Source organism: Phoxinus phoxinus, assembly GCF_949152265.1.
Source record: "Phoxinus phoxinus genome assembly, chromosome: 18".
Classification (NCBI taxonomy): domain Eukaryota; kingdom Metazoa; phylum Chordata; class Actinopteri; order Cypriniformes; family Leuciscidae; genus Phoxinus; species Phoxinus phoxinus.
The window spans coordinates 18,510,272-18,531,684 of NC_136893.1; the positions used below are offsets into that span (position 1 = coordinate 18,510,272).

The window sequence follows — 21,413 nt, forward strand, 5'->3', positions numbered from 1 at the left end:
CGCTACAATCAACACGTTTAATCGCCAGCAGCCACAGGCGCTGCCGGTTCTTCTGAAACGGCCGTGATCCTGTCGGAATCCTATAAAACTTAAGCCCCTTGGTGGAATATTGATTAGTGCAACCGTAAACGCAACAACCAGACATTTTGATGCTGGGAAACCGTTTTGATAAACTTTTGGAGTTGCTAACACATTAGAGCCAATGGGAAACAACACCACTTCCGTTGCCAAAATGCGCACGCAACTATTTGATCACGTGGGCTTGTAAAAGGGTCTATATTGTCGCAAATTGGTCGTTCAACCACGTTGATTAATGATGTCACGCACGTGGTGGAGTAATACTTTCAATTAAATCTGTTTGAGATCAGAATAATGCTAGATGCGTTGCTATACATAACGGACATGGTATCTGAGGACTAATTCTCATTTTTTTTCCATTTATTTTGCTTTATTTCCCGATTCGATCATTGGCTCCTTCATACGTACTAGAGCATGTACGCACATGCACACTCTTCAAAAACGGTGCTTTAAATCTCTTTACAAACTAAACGAGTTAAATGCCTTTTGTATGTATTCTAAATAAAAGACACAGATTGTACTGATTGTCAGCTTGCTTATTTTGCTCAAGATTATTTATTAAGTCCACATGTCATGCAAACAAGAAACTATGCTTCTAACCACAGGTCGAGAGCTGTCGTTCCAACCACACTTTGCGATGCTGTTTGCGAATGTTCATTAGAACGATGGAAACACCGACTCGTTGAACTACGCTGATAACGACGGAACTTGCGACCATATTTGGCTAACCATGCTTTCGGGAAACACACCCTAGAGTGTTACTGACAGACTGGGAAGAGAGGTGCTGCAACAATGAAATATGCAAAAAATTGTTTTTTGAACATTAAAGCATGAAAACTTGTAGACCCCAAAAACAAAATCAAGACTTTGTAAAAGAGCATAATATAGTTTTTCTTAAAAATGTTTCTTTTAATGTCATTTTTACCCTTGCCCAAATAAACATGAACCTTGAGAGAAAATTCAAAAACAAGTCTTGATTTTTTTTTTATTGTTTAATATGCGTATACAAGTAATGTGGCATGTTACATCTTTCATGTATTATTAGAGCTGAAGAATAAGGATCACTGAAGGTGAAAGGGTTTGTGATTAGCTTTTTAGCTAAACGTCCAAAATCTGGATTCTCAATCTTCAAAATCTACAACATCTACAATAAAAGTGTTATATTTACACTTAATAAAAACACTTAAAAGTTTTGGAATTTCAATTACATATTGCAAGTACAATACACAGATAAAATGAACAGAAATGTGTCATTCCAGTGTGCTAACTCAAAACTTTATTGAAGTGTCTGTTTCCTACAAGCACACAATCATCAATGAGAACTAAAGAGAAAAGCTGCAGCGCTGATGAATTGTGTAGAAATCAGAACTGGGATCATAGAATCGCCAGATCCAACCATGGTTTTACCACCACTGTGATATACAAAAAGCAAAAGATCATTTTCAATACTTTTGGTCAAAAAATAGAAAGGTCCTAACATTTTGGTCTTTTTGTTCTTTGAGTTAAAAAATATATCAAATAAAACGTTTTCCTAAAGTATTCCTGAGTAGGGCCAGAGATTCTGAGCACTGAAAAATATCCAAGTGCTTCATTTACCTGATGAAAACTAAATTTGGTGATTACCAATAAATATAATTCCTCTTCATTTTAACACAGTCTTTACAATATAATGGTAAAGCTTGCGATATGACCCAATGAAAACGTAAATCACTGTGTGTATCATTCTGACGGTTGATTATTCCTTTAACTGGGTGCAGAAACAATTTGTTACGCGCATGGGTCAAGGTCAAATGTAATGCTACCAGCGATGGTAATCAAATGCACATAACCACAAACTCCAATACTGACAAAATGTGGGTGCACTACGGCAGTACACATGCAGGCGTTATTCAATATTTTGGAGAACACAGTAAAGGCAAGGAAAAGAGTTCAACAGTGGAGGGCCAACGTGTGTAAAGGTGCGGTCACATTAGCGAAATTTCGCTGGCAAAAAATGTCCAATGTCAATGCCTAAAGCACAGCTCACACAGAAGCCACTTTCAAACCAAGCCGCCTCCTGTTAGCCATCCACATGACCACCTTGAACGCGAGCGAAATCTGCGTGAAGAACTCTTTCATACTCGCACGAAATTCACGATCATATGAAGCAGAAGTCACTTTTAAACCAGCAGCATTCTTCTGACCAACGTAGCGGATTCACGTGACCGACTTGAACAAGCGAAATTGAAACGACTGGATTTGGCCAAGCGACGGTAAATGTGACCGCACCTTAAAGCTATAGAAAAATATTCAATTCACCTTGTCAAACTACACCACATCCCAAAGTGATGCTACTCTAAAAGAGCTCACAGCAACAAGCAATTCCCACAGGGACAATGTGTCGTAGGTCACGTACGTGTTCCATCATCTCAGCCGAGGGGAATACTGAATTAACAAAAGAGCTGCGTGAGCTCAGGCGACATTGATTATTCAGGAAATGAGCTCAGTCCTTCGGTTCCATCTCTGTACATCCCAAATAAAGGAGCTTTTCTTCACACAGGGATATGGATATTGTGATGTCATTAATTGAGGACTTAATTGTCATGCTAATCCAGTTTGAGAGGAGGAGGAAGAAGAGAAAGGCTTTTCTTCACGTCTAATCGTCTTAGCGCTACACCGCACGTCTCATTTCTCCCTGTAATACAGCAGATACATCTTCAGGGGTTCAGGTAACGGGAGTCTTAGGATCTTCTCCCTCAGAATATTAACGGGAGGCTCCACACGAGCGCAGCCGCCTTTGTTTTTCTCCTCTTCTGTGCCGGAGGATTCCTCCTCGTCCTCCTCGGGTAGGTCTTCTCTCATTCGGCGGCAAGCCCTTTCCTCTTCCTCCTCCACTTCCTCTTCTTCCTCTTCAACTCCTCCGGGGTAGTTGCAATCGTCCATGGCCGTGGGAATCATGGAGTCGTGGAGAACCATGGAGTTGACGCACTGGCGGTAGAAGCGGCGACAGAAGCGGCGCCTCTCGAAGCGGGGCCCGTAGCGGTGCATGGCTCGGGCCCCTGGGAAAGACACCCGTCTCTTTGTGCGTCCTTCACCCATAGCTATGGGCTGCCGGAGAGTGTGGCGGATAGCAATCCGGCACAGGTCCTGCAATGTCCGCACCTCAAAAATGGCTGGAAATTTGGAAAACATTGGAAGGAAGAGAAATTTTTATTTATTTTTCCCCTATCAAATAATACTTTCTTATTTAGCTTTCATATCAGTGTATCTGGTTTAATATACATAAATATATACTATATATATATATATATGAAATCAGAAAAAAATATTTTTGCAAACATTCTTGATGAACAGTCTCATCTATTAGTAAATGGATTACTTAATTATAAATTTGATGATTTACTATATGTATATATATAGCCTATATATATATAGTAAATTATAAATTTGATGGTTTACTAATATATATATATATATATATATATATAGTAAATCTTTTTTTTTTCTGATTCCCGAAACGTTTGAATAGCCCATGTGTTTTGTTGCATAATAATTTTTTTTATTATTATTTACAAGCAAAAGCAGATCTTTTGTTTTTCATCTGTAAAACAAGATTTTTGTAAGTAAAAGTAATGGGTTGCATTTTATATCATAATTATAAAGGATCAGAGTGAGATTTACTTTAGGTATACAAATAGTTTCAGAGAATGATAAACATACTCATTGGACTTAGTGTAAACAGTTTTGGTGTGAAAATCATTTGTATTGGACTGATTCCTCAGTGTACTCACGTAACGGAACACTCTTAGGTCTGCCATTGACATTCTGTTTGGGCTGGACGAGCGGGGCAAAGGTCACAGCGATGATTTTCTTGGTCTCCCAGGAGCTCTGACCTGTGCGAGTGATCTTGGTCAACTGCAAAAGAGTTTCTTAGATAATAAGCCCTCAAGTCAGTAATTACTACACTAATTACATCATCCCATGTGAATACTAATTACATGTGTGTGTAAATCGATTTTGTGTTGAGTTTTGTGGCTTTTTTTTTGTTTTGTTTTTTTGTCTTTTATGTATTGTCTTTTAGTCATGTATATGCCAGTTTTTATAAAATATATGTAAAATTTACTCACAGGAAAATGGGACGATCCGATTCCAATTCTGGGAGTCACGATCCGATTCCAAACCGATTCTTGAGCTACATTTTTTTTTCTTATTAATTAGTTTACCGACTTTAAATCTTACATTTATTTTTTACATTCTTTATCTAATTACTTATGTAATTTGAAAGTACTTTTTAAAAATAATTAAAATTAATTTAAATAATTGTATGTTAAGAATTTTCAATTAACTAAACATGCAAGCAAATAGTAAATAAAGAGAAACAAAGAAACATATTATAATTTTTCTCTTCATACACAGCAAGAGATCTATAGGCTGCATTCACACGGATGCACAGAATTATTTTGACATATCAGATGTTCTATCCTGTCAGTCTAATCCCTTAAGACATAATTGACTATGTTTACATTAATTTTGCATCATGAAAGTATTTTGATATTAAAGTGGATTTGACCGCTTACACGGAGCAGCACAGCCGCATGCGCGAGCATCATTCACACAGCATTTGTGAAAGAAGCCGTTTGTCGGTAGGCTAAGTGTGTTTCGTGCATTGAATATATAGGGCTACTTACTGCATTCCAAACGGCATAAATGATGCCTTCGTAGAGCATTTGTAAAGTAGAACACTAAAAGCCAGCGAGCGAGACAGAATGTAACGTTGTAGGCCTACGCGATTTAAAGCAAAGAAAGCGCGCGTTTCTCATCCTGTGGAATGAAGCCAGAGATTGCCCTGGTATAATTTGCTTCAACCTTTTCGAACTTCATGGAAGATTATTTTTTGTAAGGTTTGTGTGTTTTAATTTTTTTTATGAGTGGAATTGGAAGCAAACAGACTATGTTTTTTTCTAGAATCCAGAGAGCACAGCATAGTGACATAAAGCATCTGCGGTTAAAAACTGTTCCAGAGTAGGCTAGTTGAAGAAAGAATAACGATGCATCCAAGAATCCATTTCTTCCATTCATTTTTCTTCCACCCCTTATATTAAACGCTCATCTTACACACATGGTTTTATCCAAATATTTCTCAATAGACCTTATTGACAGCAGCGTCATCTTTGATTTTTTTAACCGCGGGAATGAAAGCGACGCTGTGAGGGATAGACAAACATTTCTTCAGTGGGTTACAGGGGCGATTCTAGGATTTCAACATTATGGTATAATTAAATAAAAACAAATATATAATTTAATATATTGTTTGTATACTAGGGTAGGCATGGACAATACAGTAGGTTCTACACTACCTGTCAAGCCAATCCAATATTGATTTAATTTCTATTTTCTAATCATTTTAAATAACCAGCTAATATTCATTGAGAATATAGACAAGATCTAGGCTACAACATTTATCATTTTCATTCATGGAGATAACATGGACAATTAGCAGTGCGTTAGTGGAGGATTTCTGTCACCTGGTGGAAAACAAAAACAGTTTTAACAGAAAAATGACATGAAATTACAACTATTTTATTGTATTGAAGTATGTATAGCAAGAGTAGGACAAGTCATGCCATTTAGATGAAGGGAACATTTAAAATAAATAAATAAGCCCAGTTTTTGCAGTTTGGAAACCATCTTGTAGTTTATTGCTCCTGCATCATATTATGTGAACTGCATTTATGACAGAGATACACAGATGTCTCTGTCAGAACAATCTATCAACAAATGCACACACAAGTTGTCCTCAGCTTTTGACGCTAAATAACCTGCTAAAATACAGGGAGGAGCCGAAGCCTACTGCAGTTTAAAGGGAACTGAGGCAATCACAAATTAGTGTACATACATATTATGGAGTTAATTGCAAATTTTTAGGGGGGCTGAATTTTAGGGGGGCCCTGCTAAAATGAGCCTAGTGATACCCCTGGTGGGTTAATACTGTTATTTCATGTTTTTGGATTGTTCTGCTGACAAAAGACTGCAAAAAAAATATACAAGAAATTTCAGTAGACAAAATAAACTCCAGACAACATGAGCTGTGGAAAATTAGAAGTGATCTATAAGCTTTTTAAAGCGGATGCCATTGAAAACACGGTGAGTCTATCTCTCACAGCATCGCTGTCACGGCGCTGCTCTGAATAAGGTCTATAAAGTTGGACTAAAGACATTGTATATGTCTTGCCCCAACTTCCTATTGCAACATGAAGTGTGTCAACAGAAGAAAGAAAACTACACTCATTAAAGCATTTCTAGACATTTCAAAGGGCCTTTAAAAACTGCTGTGGAGCAAGACCAGCATGAATAAACATGTACTCACCTTCTCCTCCAGGGGGAGCACTAAGATCCCGCCAACCTTTAGCAGGTTCTTCATGTAGTTCTCGTAGTCTTTCTGAACTCCTGCACCACAGTACACCCTGTCATACTGCCGACTCTCCGGAGGGATCTCCAGACAGTTCCCCACCACAAAGGTCGGCTCACAGAACTCGAACCTGCGGTCATTGAACACAACCAATTCATGGACAATTTGACGATTAAAAGACCAAGTCAAAACTGTTACACAGGAAATCACTCACTTGTCAAAGCTGTCGCCGTTTTTGATAAAGTAGTCGAGTTTCTGATACGCATATTCAACCACGTCCGCATGCAGTTCCACACCGTGATTCACACCGAACGGACCTGATGACAAGAATGACAGGTATATATTTTTATATTTTATTAAATATGTTAGGTGAACTATTCCTTTTTACGTAAATCTAACAGTCTAATGCAGGTTTAGGCTTAAAACAAGAAAGAAAATATAAACGTAATTCAAGATAACTACTATTCAAAAGTATGGGATCAGTAGAAAACATTTTTTTTTCTGTTTTTAAAGAAATTAATACTTTTATTCAGCAGGACAGATCAAATTGATCAAAAGAGATGGTAAATGCATCTATAATGTTACAAAATATTTATATTTTAAATAAATGCTGTTCTTTTGAACTGTCTATTCATCAAAGAATCCTGAAAAAAGTGTATCACGGTCTCCACAAAAATATGAAGCTGCACAACTGTTTTCAACATGAATAATTATAAGAAATGTTTCTTGAGCAGCAAATCAGCATATTAATCATGTGACACTAAATACTGGAGTAATGATGCTAAAAATTCAGCTTTGACATCAGAAGAATAAATTACATTTGAATTGTAATAATATTACTGTTTTAACTCTTTTCGATCAAATAAATGCAGCCTTGGTGGTGAGCATAAACTCATACAGAGTATATATTAGTTTATATTCTAATACAATCATTTATACTATGCTACACAATTTTGCTTCTCAACTAAATGCATCTTGTTAAGCATGTGTAGATCTTTTTACTGGGAAAATTTTTTTTTTTTTTTTTTACTCACCCAGTATAAGGCCCACCATTGTGCTGAGATAACCCGTGCCACTGCCCAGGTTGAGAAAAGACAGGCCAGGCAGCAGGTCCAAGGCCTCCATCACCTCCGAGTAGATGCATGGAGCGGACAGATGGAGGTTCCCATGCCTCCAGGCCAGGTCTTTATAAGCACTGTCACGATAGTCCTCCAGGTAATAGTCGGCTCTGTCGATGGCTCTGAAGGCCTTCTCGACCAGATCGGAGCGGATGTAGTGGGCCTCTTTAAGGTTGTCAATCAGCTCGTCGTTGTCCTCACCCGCACTCACAGCTCCACCCATGATGAAAGCAGGAGAGCTTCTAAACACAGTCCTGAGGTGTGCCTATCACTGCCTGGAGACAGAAGCAAAACAGCTCAACTTTGAGATTCAAACTAGAATAAAGGCCCGTTCACACCAAGGGTTATCTAAACGATAGTCTAGTTGTTCCAAACCTGTATGAATTTGATATGTTGAAGAATGTTGGTAACCAGAGAGTTGACGGCACCCATTGACCCATATTATATTTTTTCAAAAGAAAGGAAGTCCAAAGGAAGTCAATGGGTTTCGTCAACTCTTTAGTTACCAACATATCTTCTTTTGTGTTCAACAGAAGAAAGAAACTCATATAGGTTTTAGAAATATTTTAATTTTGGGGTGAAATATCCCTTTAAGTTACTAAAATGGCAGAACATTCTAATTGAGTATTTTGTAGTATTTTACTAGTAGTATTAGACTGTTGTCTAGCAGGTTGGAAGAAAGCAAAGAATGATAATTAAAATAGCTAAATCTTTAATGAGCCACAGCATGTCAGATATCTGAGCTAAGCTGACGTCAACAAACTTGACAAGAAGACTCGCACTCGGCTTCACTTCTCTTGCACTCTAATTTTAGAGGTCAGACAATGCCAAGTAAAAAGTGGCACAATGTTGTGTCCCGACTCGAACTATTGGCAGCGGCTCCATTTAGAGCAGAGAGTATTGTTTGTTTGTCAAGCAGACACAAAGCACATGGGTAGCTGACACATCACGTCTTTAAAATACAGATTTAGGTCCTAATTTATATGAATGCATAGGCTAAATGAAAGTGGGGCCTATATTTTTGGTGATGTAAGTATTCCTCATTTCTATTAAGTTTTGTAAAATATAAATGGCCTAAAAGTCATTGATTAAATTTACACAGTTGTATGTAAAATCATTACACACACACACACACGGTTGGGGTAATATTTTTTATAGAAGCCTGCTTTCAAAGGCTGCATAAATTTGATTAAATATAGGCTACAGTAGAATCAGTAATATTGTGAAATATTATTACAATTTAAATTAACTTTTCTATTTCAATATGTTTTCAAATTCAATGTATTCCTGTGATGTCAAAGCTGGATTTTCAGCATCATTATTCTATTCTCCAGCAATAAAATTAATTTTTAAGAAGATCATGCTATTTGTTTCATTGGGCTAACGTTAACAAGGAGTAAAATATATAGCCTAAGATATGCTGGTGAAATATGAGCTCAAAAGGTATGCACGCATAATAATTATAAAATAATCAGCAACAAGATTATAGTAGGAAATGTCAACTACTAGATACAGGTCAACTTAGATAAAAAAGCACCGCAGAGAATGAAAATGGTGGGCTGGTCACTTAGCGTTAACGTTAAGCAAATAGATTTAAATTATGCTGTAAAATGTACATTATGTCAAAGTCCACCATTTAATCTAACAGATGAACTATTGAGGTCGTGATGGCAGCCGTCAACTATTTATAACGAACAACCGTGCGCCATGTGACACTCGGAACCGAACCTCATATTCAGCAAAACAGTGACAAACAGGTCGCGCTGTTACACGACGCTGGAAAATACATCTGTAAAGCACAAAGCAGCGAGAAACTTGTACACGGATTCAAGCGAAATATACTGTTATAATTCAGTAACCGTAATATGTAGGTCACGTCTGTATTATGCTTTTTTACATCAGTTAACTGCAGTCTGTCTGTGCACGAGGAGAAGCTATGCTCAAACACAGACATAAACAAAAGAGTCTCTCCGCGGCCACAGCTGGCACTCAGTCATTCTCGACGCGCAGTCTACATCTTACCGTGTGATTGCGGACCTCAGCGGTTGTCTCGTACAAACCAGCAATGTCCATCGATTACATTAACGCGTATGTCATATCTTTGGATCCGGCCACAATAACGCCTAACTTCACTGCGAAAAAATTGATGCGATGTAAACAGAAACCAGCTGACGCGCTGACGTCACACGCACGACGACGTCAAATGCATTCGTGGAGATCTCAGTGCACTCGAATCTTTCACTGAAAAGACGAACCATTCAGATTCAACATTGTCTTGGTAAAAAACAGAGGAACTAAGAACAAAGAGTGGTGTTTTTTATTATGAAAGAAATATCTTGTGCTCACCAAAAACTTTATTTATTTGATGAAATAATAAAAGAAGAGTCTTTTATTTAAAATAGAAATATTTCGTAACATTAGCCTATACATGTTTTCCCTCTCACGTTTGATCAATAATTCATTTTGTAAATCAGAACATGCTGGAACCAAAAATGGTTAGTATAATTGACAAATGTTATGTAGTGGCATAGGTTTGATTTTGATATTGGTGGGGACGGGGACATCATTATATAGTTTTGATCGAAATTATTGCTAGGGATATATATCAATGTCACTGGATATTGGTAGGGACACGTCCCTAGCGTCCCTACTAAATTCTACGCCCCTCAGAGCCATTCCACCGAAAGGGTGACATTTCTGTCCCCAGAACACTATATGTATAAAATTACATGAAAATGAACTCTAAAATACATTTTATTATTAAGCAAAATGTCCTGAATATTAAGCTAAAATGTATAACTAAAAACATAAATAAAAACTACATAAATCTTTTTGTTTTTTTTTGCATTGTTTTGTGACTTTATATCCAATCTATGCTTTAAAAAAAAAAAATTCATGAGAAAAAAATATTTTATCTAATATTTTCACTCAGTCATGTTACTCTAACACCCCCCTGCCCCTCTCTGAAAAACATGGAATATTCCAAAAGACAAATTTTTCACAGGAAGTTGGATCATCTGGACCTTCTGAAGGCAATGGTTTGCCCTAAAAACTCACTCCTGTTACTTTCAGTCCTGTTACTTATATGAAAAATAACAGGAGTGAGTTAAAGTAACAGGAGTGAGTAGAGTCATCTGTTTTGTTGATTTAATACTGTAACTATTAGTTGATATAATACTTTTCACCTGAATTATGATTTTTAAGGTTGCAATTACTTATATTGTAGACATTAGCATTAGTTTTACAATGTGAACACCATACTTCCAGGAAGCCAGTCCACCACGAAGTGACTTAAACATTTTGTCTTTGTCTTTCTTATATTTTGTAGAAGATGGAGAGAAATCTATGCAGGTGCCAGAAACACCCACCCATGGCATAGTGCAATGGAAGGAGCGAAACACACCCGCAACCCTCTCTTTTCTCCCTTTTTTGTCTTAACTTCCCTCTTTCCTTCTTTCTCTTTCCACCTCCTTCGCTGTGAAGTAGCCTACTACTAGAACATAGTACATCACTTCAACACAGAAATCGCATGCACACACAGTCATATACACTCTCTCTCTCTCATACACACACTGGACACTCATTCCTGTTACAATTTTTTTCTTAAAAAAAAGAAGAAAGTTAAACCACTGTTTTTTATCAGTTTAGTTTGGTCCATCCTTTATACATTTGTTTAATAAATTAATTATAAAAATATATATAAACCTAAGGCTTCGGTCTTCTTTAAAATAAAAAAAATTGATTTTGGAGTGATTTTTGTTAAAATACTCCTTTTAACAATTTTTTACAATAAACACTTTCTTGTGGGGAAAACAAAGGAATTAACATGCTTTTAAACATGCTTTTTAAATGGCACATGAGTTTCGGTAACAGGACTGAGAAAACATGCGTCCATCTTTTGCTTAGAAACCTTGTAAAAAAATAAATAGTTGCCTGAGATTGACCAATACACATTTTGAATAGTTAAATATGTGTAGTATTAGATTCAGTGTTGAAAAATAAAAAAAAATAAAGTTTAATTTTGAAAAGTTACAACAAGCAAATGTCACCCATTCGGTGGAATGGCCCAGCAGCGTTTTCCCCATGATAGAGTAGGCCTATAATTTTTACCTGTCGATTGCATTCCGTGACGTATGACTCGTTCACCGCTTCTGTTCAGACATCGAACAGAAATGCTCATTTACAGTAGGCTACTTAGTTCGCACTCCAGGCTACTGAAGGTAGGACACAATAAAATAAATGCGTTCACTTCACTGTAGCGTGATGCTACGAGAACGATTCATTCACCAAACAGATTAATTCAAGTGCATCGTGCACGAACAAACAGTAGCCTAACGTGCGTTCAAAATCCTCCACCATTTGAGAAAATAATTGTCAGTAACAAATTCAATTCTCGCGATTTTTTCTTTCTCGTTTTTATAAACAAAAATGTGTTTCTTGAAATTTTTATCGCAAATAAAGCGCTTTAAATCACCTGTAGATGCATTCACGTCTGATATCTTCACCTAAAAGTGCCTTTATATATCTGTCATCAGAGACTATAATTAGCATAATTTCGTCCCACTTCTAAAACAAGTGTCGTGTTACTTGGAGGGTTTCTAATTCTCAATATGCTGAGATATTGTAGTTTTAAATGGGGTAGTGTCCCATGTCTCCAGCAGAGGTCAGAATGTGGAAAGCTTAGATTTGCAAATGGTAGCACACTTCCGCCTGTCTGTTATTGTGTTGTCAGTCATAGCCAGCCTACAGCTTTAAGTCTATAAAAAGACTTATTCATAAGCCTAGACTGTAGAACATCTCTCATCACAGCTGTAGCACTATCATGATGCTAACGAAGAAATATTTGGAATAAAATATGAAAGTCAAAAAATTGCCGGCCTACACTTATTAAACAATTGTTATTTGTTGCACATTTTAGTCATCAAGTCAATGAATTAACAGATGTAACCATGCAGTGACTAAAGAAAAACCTTTGTATCAAAACTTTTGTCTTTAACAAGCAAAAAACAAGCACATCATGTAGGAAGTGTATACTCGGAGAGATCACATTATTGACACTTTATTTATGTTTTCCATATATAACACTGAAATGAACGATACCTCCACAAAACAGACATTACTGTTCTCTTTTAACACTGATATCAATGAGCACAGATACAAGGATACACAAACACGGTCACAATCCAAAACCAACTACACACTTCATTTCCAAAGTTACCTCAAATCACGCTCAGCCATAGCTTGTCCTGGTCTACTGAAATGAAACCTCAGCAAGGAAACTACCACTGCTACAAATGTGACTAAAACATGTAGTCTATCACTGTGGAAGTGCTTATTATTATTACTATTTTTGGAAGTACCATTTTTTTTTTGTCATTTTCTTAAGGAGAATCATTTTGTGGCTACAAAATCACCAGTAAAAATAGCTGATCTCTATAAAAAGAATGAAAGAGGACAAGCCTTGGCCGTGGGTTAAAATACATGTGTTTTTTTTTGTAGTTTACTTGGAAATATTCTTTAATACAACAACACTGTCCTTTATTACAAATGTACAGAATCCCATTGTTGTCAGAATAATGCCCGTGCATAAATGCTTCATCTGTGATACGTCCCATGATTATTTCAGACTCGATGAAATGAACCACCACACAGTTTCATACCTGAATCAGAATCACAGTTTTGGGAAGAATAGTGGTACATATCGTGATTTATTTCATGTCGAACAATAAGCTGAATATCAATTTCAATATGATCTGTTCTTTGTTTTCACCACTTTGCTGAATTCCTATTACCTCCCCCCACCCAAACAAAAAGGAAAAAAAAAAGGAGAAAAAGTTGGCGTCCTGAGTGGGATTTGAACCCAGTCCTTAAATGTAAACACACCCTTTTCTGCAGCGAACAGAAGCGAGAAAAGGCACACATGAGAAAACCACAGAGCTGTAAGCTACAGTACCTACAGAATGAGGGCCGTTTTGGTTATATCAGCTTAATGGGACAAACAGTGCCGTTTTAAGCCTTCTGACTTTTTAGCTGTTATCGTTTCTCATGAAATTACATAGGAACCCTTTTTAATTGACCTAGAATTGGCACAAGTCTCGGAAAGGTCGAACTCTCAAGTACAAGGTGCTAAATCAATCCGTTACCCTACAAATACAAACCCTTATTTGGTTCCACGGGGAGGGGTTACATATGCTAACTTGCATTTGCAGATGCTACACTGCTCCAGAGAACATGCTACATTATTAGGCAGATTCAACACACTCAACCTCGCCGCGCAACACTCATAGCTGCTCATCATCACCGACAGCAGGCGTTTAAGAAGCATGCACTGAGGAAGAATAATTCACGCATGCTTTAGGCTATCTCACGTCAGTAGTATTAAGCAGATAGAAATGTTTCTCCCATCGTAATAAGAGGATATGACATCTGTAGTGAGTATTTCCTCTACGCGGTTTAATAGAAGGAGGAACTCCAATGAAAATTCTGCCGTTACTGATAGACAAGGTCTTCAGATTCCTCTTTAAGCAAAGGAAATGCTGCGGTATTGAAATGCAACGCACACATCTTTCCTGCGGAAAGGTTACAGAGAACGAGGCGAATGAGGCCGGCAGAGGATCTGACATTCTGTGGAAATGGACAAAGATTTATGCAACTAGCATCTCCTTCGCTTTCTCCGTGTGCGAGGGCACGCCAATGACAATCTCCAAGCAAACGCTCATACCAGCACATTTCACATCTTTCTCTTTTTTCATTTTAACAAAGGGCTTGTTGCTGAGGGCTAACAGATCTGATATCGTACAGCCGAATTCGGATTGATAAGGGCCTTCTTTCGTATTGGTGACTAGGCAAAAACAGAAAAACTTCGGTCAAAGGGCATTCGACATTTCAGACAAGATACAGATTCACATTAAACAACAACAAACAAGTCAAAGGACATTTGCGACATTTTATCTCAATTCTGTTGTTAGCCATCCGTTAGCCATTTGTATCTTTTTTTGCAAAATATAAAATAAAAAAAAGAATCCGCTAACACACTCAAGCGCACAAAGAAAATCCTTTTAGTTGAAAGGTCATTAGTTGGCATTCAAGATTTTTGAAAAGTGCACACATGTTCTGTCCATCACAATATTGCTGCCATAATAGCAAATGAACAACATGACCGCATGTGTACTATTTAACAAAACAACCAGCTGAATAGAGGCACAATGTTCATTTCACGACTCGCTATTATGAGTCATACAGTTGTCATTGCGATGATTGGCATTTTACACACGTATCTAGTGTGGCGTGTCCCACCAGAACTGCACAACACCATACGATACTAAAGACAGATCCACCGAGGAGAACTTCCAGCACACTACAATGCGTCTAAACGATTAAAAGCCTAAGACTAATCTGTTAACCATTGCCCCATTATGCGGCTGACATACATACAGAGGCCCAGTGAGTTTGGACCAGAAAATAGGAAACTCTACAAACATCCTCGTATTCTTCGCTTTACAAATGTACGTTTACATATTACAAAAAAAAAACACATCGTATCCTGCAACCACAGTAAGCTGGGTCTGTCTTTTTTTATATATATATATTATTTAGTCTTCTATGGATAGTAGTACTCACAGCTTTTGGAAAGATATTGTTTCTGTTTAGCTATTATAAGAGAAACAAAAGAGTTAACAATTACACTGTAAAAATATATGTATGTTTATATACTATATATAGTTTTTTTTGTCTTTTTTCTTTTAAATACAGAATGAATATATTGTGTAGGTATGGCCATCACGGCAAAGGAATAAAGGCATCTGTAACAATCCCCACTTAGGCCACGATCACATGACCCGCGGGTAGTGTGGGTGCTGAATGGGCGGAGTTGGTAACGAAAGCACAGGTCAGTGGCACTTTGTGCATCGAAGAAATAAAAATCTAGTATAAGGCTACACGGGTGTATGCTTGTTTGATACTAGTCGAGTAAGGACATTGTGGTTCAAGAGTTTCTGTCAGGATGGTTGGTATTCGTCTTCTGTGCCCTCGCCACAAAAACGCCCGCCCGCCCGCTTCCCATGGTCCAATAAAGTTTAGCAAGAAAGCAAAAATAATCCATTTGCAATTCATTAGGATCGTTCTGGGGAAACAGTTTTTGGCCACTACTGAGAGCTTGAGGAGGTATAAAAAAAATAAAATAAAAAAACAAGCACAAGAAGATCCAGAAGAACGTCTCCTTCCTGTTGAGACGGACGGGGAAAGAGTCAAAGCTGTAGGTTCCACAGTACTGGAATTGCTTTTTTTTCTCTCTTTACATTCCTATAGGAAGTAATGCTGGTATAAGGAAAACCCTCGATAATCATCATGTTTTATTCTGTAGTCCAAAACATGTTTTTTGTCTTTATTTTTAAATCGCCAAAGGTTCTTCAAGACTACTAAGACTTCACAAACACACGAAGACGTTACAAAATAAATATACAATACAACCGTATCACAGTTCATAATTTCATCATAAATATTAAATAAATAATAAATAGAGATTATACTTCTCCTTCAGCTGTGTTAGAAATTCGAAATAAAAATAAAAAAATAAAATGCAAAGAGAGACAGCAAGAGATAGAGATAGATATACAGGTAGAGAGAAAGAGAAAAAGAAAATACAAAATTATCAAAACATCGTTGGTTAAAAATATTTGCACTTAAAAAATCTACTCTATGGATAAAACTCTATCATCAAACGAAACGAAGTTATAAAAATTAGTGGTACATTTTTTTTTTCCTCTTCCCAAATATTGATGTGGCAAGTTCCTTGTCACATTTTCATGGCCTTTTATAAACACAAGGGCTGTGAATATTTAAATAGGTGAATTCAAATAAATAATACAGTTAAAATTAAATTATAACAAAATATAAATAAATTACAGTAGAGTCTGGACAAATTTCGTATAATTTATAGATCAGTGACGATCCAACATCTTGTCTGATGTTGAATGGACTGAAATGAAGTGCAACTCATTGTTCATATGTAATAGATATGACTACGCTGGGTAAATGTTCCTACAGTGTAAGTACTACAAATAAAGGAGAGCAAGCTAATGTGCCTGTGTGTAGCTCTAAAACAAAACAACCCAATAAACAAAATGGATGCTGCGATAAAGAAAGTAGTGTTTCAACAGGTGGGATTTACAGAGTCAACCGCATGCCACTGATAGGGTTGCACGCGCGTGCCGCTCACTTTGTATGTTAGCGCAACATCCTCTCATTTCCCATGACCCGGAACCACTTTCGTTTTCTTCGGGAAAAGAAGGAAAGATGAGCAAATACTGCATATGTCTGTTCTGCCGGGGCTCACGTAGGGATCACTTGTATTTGAAGCGTCGCATTTGTTGTTTCGTAGGAGCAGCATCCTCACAAATGAGTAAAAAGACTCTTTCACCTAAAGCCTGGGCAGCACATCTTCTGGAGGTTCTACTCCTCTCTTCTTCTTCTTCTTCCAAAACATCTCACCGCTTGAATGTAAAAGCAAAAACTAAAGAAAACTAGGTTTGTGTCTCCTTTTCTTTGTAAATAAAGAATTTGGTTCCATCTTCGCCTTCCAATCCAGCAGCTTTTGTGGATTTTGGTCCTTATAGTAATATATATTATAAACCTCTTTTTGAACTCACAGAATGCTCCCTGGGATGGAGGTTTAGATTGTTGTTCAAAAACACCTGAATGCCCTTTTTTGTGTGTCATTTGTACGCTCTTCCCATGGCTCAACGTTTCTATTTCTCTTCCACGCTTCGGTTCCTCATCCTCGTCTTTTGGCCTAGTCAGACCTTGATGCCTTTCACCGCCTTGTTGATGGTCTCCAGAAGGGCCTTGTTCTCTGGGTTCTGGTAGCAGTCCTTATTGGTGTACATGTCAGTTAGGGTGCTCACGTAGCTCTCGAAATTCTGCTCTGTGATTGGCTCCTGCTGCAATGCAAATCGGAAATTGTGAGTGGCAATTTTAAATTGGCGCATTGATTCAGGTAGGAGAGGACAGTTGAGGGAGCTGCTGTAGGAGTGTGTGTAACTTACCATGTGAGGCAGGCGGATGTTGGCCAGACTGCGTATAAGAGCTTGGCTGAGTCCAGACAGTTCCATAAACAGCGCCTCGTTCTGTTCTTCAATCACCTTATTCTCCTGCTCGATGTTCTTCAGGTTCTTCTCCATAGATGTGATCTGAAGCAAAAACTGATGATTACAACTTCCCATCCCATAAGTGACATTTCCTTTTAGCAATGCATGTTTGTCGCAATTTTCTACAGCTTAAATGTCTTTTATATATATATTTATATTTCTAAAGAATACCATGGTTTTACTATAGTAATACCCTGTTATAAATTATATCACAACATAATATGTGATCTTTAGTGTTCAATCTATGTTCTTTTAAATTGTCAAGAGTTCTATGGCTAACCTGTGTTTGAAGGTTGACCATATCTGCCTCCATCTCATTGTTGGATTCATTGAGCTCGTTGATTTCTTTATTAAGCTGCTTGATGTCTTCATCATTGTCTAAGACTGTAAAGAGAAAGACAAATCTTGTCATCTTGAGTGTCCACAAAATATGGCATCAGAAGAGATGATGGAGGTAAAATGTAGGAGAAAATGTGGGATGTCTCACCGTCACTTGCTCTGAACTTAGTGCTGAGATACTCTTCTCCAGGGAACTTGGCTTTCTTCTTGTTGAGGGAGGCTCTGGGACAGCCTGAGAGACTGGGGCCAAATATAATCGATTCATCATCAATCATCACAAAACATTTGCTTTATGATCAATCCCATAATGACTCAGACTTCCAATACCCTTAAACCTAAATGTAGAGTGTGTCATGTCTGAGCTATTAAAGGAATAGTTTACCCAAAAATGAGCAGTTTAATCCAAATCTTGTGAAGAGATACGATTGGTTTCAATGATGAACATATTTAATTTAGGCTTTAATTCACATATAAACACAGAGCGCATAACATTTGGTAACCTTTTTTTCTTTTTTTTTTTTGGTTGCAGAAGTGCTTTATAGATTAAATGAACTAATGAATAATTGACGATCTTTACAACTGAACTGAATCAACAGCCGAACTGCATCCTTTTCTTATCACTGTAAAGCTGCTTTGAAACAATCTGTATTGTATAAAGTGCTATATAAAGGTGTGTTTACTTGTGTGCGTCAAGCGCTAAAACAAACCTCATTGGTTCTCTGCATATATGTTTACCATATGTGATGTGCTCTACGCATGTGTCGATCATTGTTTAATCACTGCTTAAATTGAATCTATTCATCATAGAATATGATTATGTCTCTTCGCAAGACTTGGATTAAACTGCTTGATTCATATTGATTCTTTTAACAATCTTTTTATGACCTTTTCGGATCTTCAACATTTGTGTTACCTGGGCTTTCAATGGACGGACGGTAAACCTCTCAGGTTTAGGTCAAAATATCAAAGAATAACCAAAGTCTTATGGGTTTGGAATGACATGAGGAAGAGTAAATAATGACAGAATTGAATTTTTGGGTGAACTGTCCCTTTAAGGTGTGGCCACATTTAGCTTTGTACAAGCAATCAGGAATTCTGCACAAGGGAGGTGAAAATGTTCAAGTTTGTTTAACTTTGAGCACAAAAACTCAATCCCCCAGGTTTGAAGACAAGGTTTAAGCCTAGTCCCAGACTAAAATGCATGTTTGAGCTCTTTTAACTATAAAAGCAACTTGCACTGTTCCATTGTTTTGTCTCACCAATAATGTTTTTTTATTTTATATAAGACATGTTAATAAAAGCTACTTAAATGCCCTAATTGAACTAAGGCCTAATCCTGGTTTTATCTTGCATGCACTATTGCCAACTTTATCCATGACAAAGTTTTGTTAATGGGACGGCACCTTTAGTTTGAATTGCAAATATAATGACAGGGTTCCCACCCAAACTCACGCCACTGGTTGACACATTTCACGTAGCAGCCAAACCCATATTTTCTCCTTAATTACCTGCGGTGGGTGAGGAAGCTGCCGTTGGCGTGTCCCGATCCGTCACATCCCGGTGTGGGACAGGTGGGGCCTTCTGTCTTAAACGCCTTCCAGGAGAATGGAGACCCGTTCAACAAACCCTCCTTCTGCCGCCTGGCCGCCAGCGGGCATCCATACGCACTGCGGTGAGTGGCATACTTCCCGCTGATGTGACCCAGGCTGTCACAACCTGGCACTGGGCATCTGTGAGAGAAGGAAAAATGATAGAGGGGGTAAAACAATTGTGTTTGGTTAGAGCTCGTAAGAGCATTTATCCCATCAGAAATATCACCTTGCTATTGACTTCAGTTCCCGTCTGTTTACTCGCTGTCTCACTCGAGTCTCTATTCAGTTTTGTAAAGAGGGCAATATTTAGCTACATACTTTGCCCAACAGTGACTGTGAATATTACAACATTGAAATAAACTAAAAAAAGAGAGATTTTTACACATCGGGGAGCTTGAGTGCCGCCATATGCCGGCTGCTCATTGACTGGAGTGGAATTATGTGGATAAAAAGCTCATACGCTTGGCAGTCGCAAAAAAACAAGAAGACAAAAACCCACACACTGCACTGCAGATGACTTGCTAAGAAAAACATAGACCAATATTTTAATACCCCGTGAGCCATCTGTGCTGTAATATATTGTTCACAGTTTTCATTTCCTCAGCGGTATAACTGGGTGTCTTTGTCTCCTTGCTTTTAGAAGTTGCACAATGGAATAAAACACACAAGGCCTTTTCCCAAAGAAATCTGAACAGTACTAGCACTAGTTGGCCATGCGGGGCTCCATGCACTGGCTCATAAGCTCACGTAGAGCGAGTTATTTGGAAGGCTGCCAAGGTGATATTTAACAAAGTAGAACACAGTATTTTGGGATCACAAGTGGTTCTAGCTGGAAATGCTTGATTAAATCACATCTGTCTGAATGAAGAAGGGTATTCTAAACTGCTTTACACTGTTGTTAAATGACTGTGTGGTTGGACAAACCTATTATCCAATATCTGATCATTCCCTTACAATATTCCCGCCTAAAATGTGTCCTTTTTTTACCGTACAGTAGCATAAAAGAAATGGGGAAAAGCCTTTGGCTTTCTATGCAGTACGAACTTTAAGAGCTCGGAGTCCTCCTTGTCGTCCTTGATGGGAGTTGTTTTTATTCCACCTTTCTTGGCCCGTGGACACCCAGACAAACTGAAAATAGAGAGTATGCAGCTCATGATCAGAGGAGCCAGAAACTCAGAACAACAAGGATCCAGCACTACTGACCCAAAGCAATGTAGAAGAAACCAAACTCAAATACTATTAACAAAGATGCAAGCATACACCATATCCTTACCAGGCGCAAAGCAATGAGTTCCCAGCTATTTGATCTCACTGAAAGTGAAATGCAACAAAATCACAGCCAATCTGAAAATATTTGATATCTAATGTGAGGTGATTTTAGCTAAACTGGAACGTTTTTCGTCATTGAGATGGCGAAAAGTGGCCCAATTTACCTGAATCTCTCAACAGCTAAGTAAAGTAGGACCAGTGAGAATTCATTGTGGGCGGAGCCACTGAGTGCACAACATGACAAATATAAAGCACATGGCCTACAAAATGTCTTTTTGCACTAATTAACATGGAAGACGTGATTTACTGCTTGATGCCTCGCGCCTGGTTAGGAAACAGTGACCTCAGCAAGCTTTTAGATACACAGAGATGCTGCCATTGAGTGCATTAAGAAAACTGCACAAGATCTGGGGTCAGTTTCCTATCTAAAAAATTATTCAATAATGGGGACGGGTAATAAATGAAGTGTGGCATACATGTGTGT

The 21,413-nt window shown here is 37.8% G+C and overlaps 2 protein-coding genes across 9 annotated transcripts in view; both read right to left on the minus strand.

Annotated features, from left to right (window-relative positions):
• Window positions 1-1,039: 1,039 nt before the first annotated feature.
• pcmtd2b (protein-L-isoaspartate (D-aspartate) O-methyltransferase domain containing 2b) lies at window positions 1,040-9,801 on the minus strand. Its single transcript, XM_079587836.1, has 6 exons — window positions 9,607-9,801; window positions 7,501-7,859; window positions 6,681-6,783; window positions 6,425-6,596; window positions 3,849-3,972; window positions 1,040-3,230 (listed from the first exon to the last, which is right to left on the minus strand). The coding sequence occupies exons 2-6, from the start codon at window positions 7,805-7,807 to the stop codon at window positions 2,743-2,745; spliced, it is 1,194 nt and encodes a 397-aa protein (XP_079443962.1). The 5' UTR covers window positions 7,808-7,859; window positions 9,607-9,801; the 3' UTR covers window positions 1,040-2,742.
• A 2,833-nt stretch (window positions 9,802-12,634) lies between these two features.
• The window catches only part of myt1b (myelin transcription factor 1b), a 115,921-nt gene continuing 107,142 nt past the window's right edge, over window positions 12,635-21,413 (minus strand). For 4 of the 8 annotated variants that reach the window (XM_079587839.1, XM_079587838.1, XM_079587840.1 and 1 more), the window contains 5 exons: window positions 20,705-20,788; window positions 19,577-19,798; window positions 18,217-18,308; window positions 18,010-18,113; window positions 12,635-17,771 (listed from right to left, as the gene is read on the minus strand). In XM_079587839.1, the coding sequence (XP_079443965.1) occupies window positions 17,379-17,771; window positions 18,010-18,113; window positions 18,217-18,308; window positions 19,577-19,798; window positions 20,705-20,788 (895 nt within the window). In that variant the 3' untranslated portion in view covers window positions 12,635-17,378. The remainder of the gene's footprint in view (window positions 17,772-18,009; window positions 18,114-18,216; window positions 18,309-19,576; window positions 19,799-20,704; window positions 20,789-21,413) is intronic. The other 4 variants (XM_079587842.1, XM_079587841.1, XM_079587844.1 and 1 more) reach the window with 2 other exon arrangements.

Bases quoted from the DNA above. Each gene is read 5' to 3' on its own strand.
- pcmtd2b (XM_079587836.1), bottom strand. From the start codon at position 7,807: ATGGGTGGAGCTGTGAGTGCGGGTGAGGACAACGACGAGCTGATTGAC. The intron at 6,784-7,500 runs GTGAGTAAAAAA...TCTTGTCATCAG, and splicing joins AATGGTGGGCCTTATACTGG to GTCCGTTCGGTGTGAATCAC. The intron at 3,973-6,424 runs GTGAGTACATGT...ACTCTTTTGCAG, and splicing joins TGCTCCCCCTGGAGGAGAAG to TTGACCAAGATCACTCGCAC.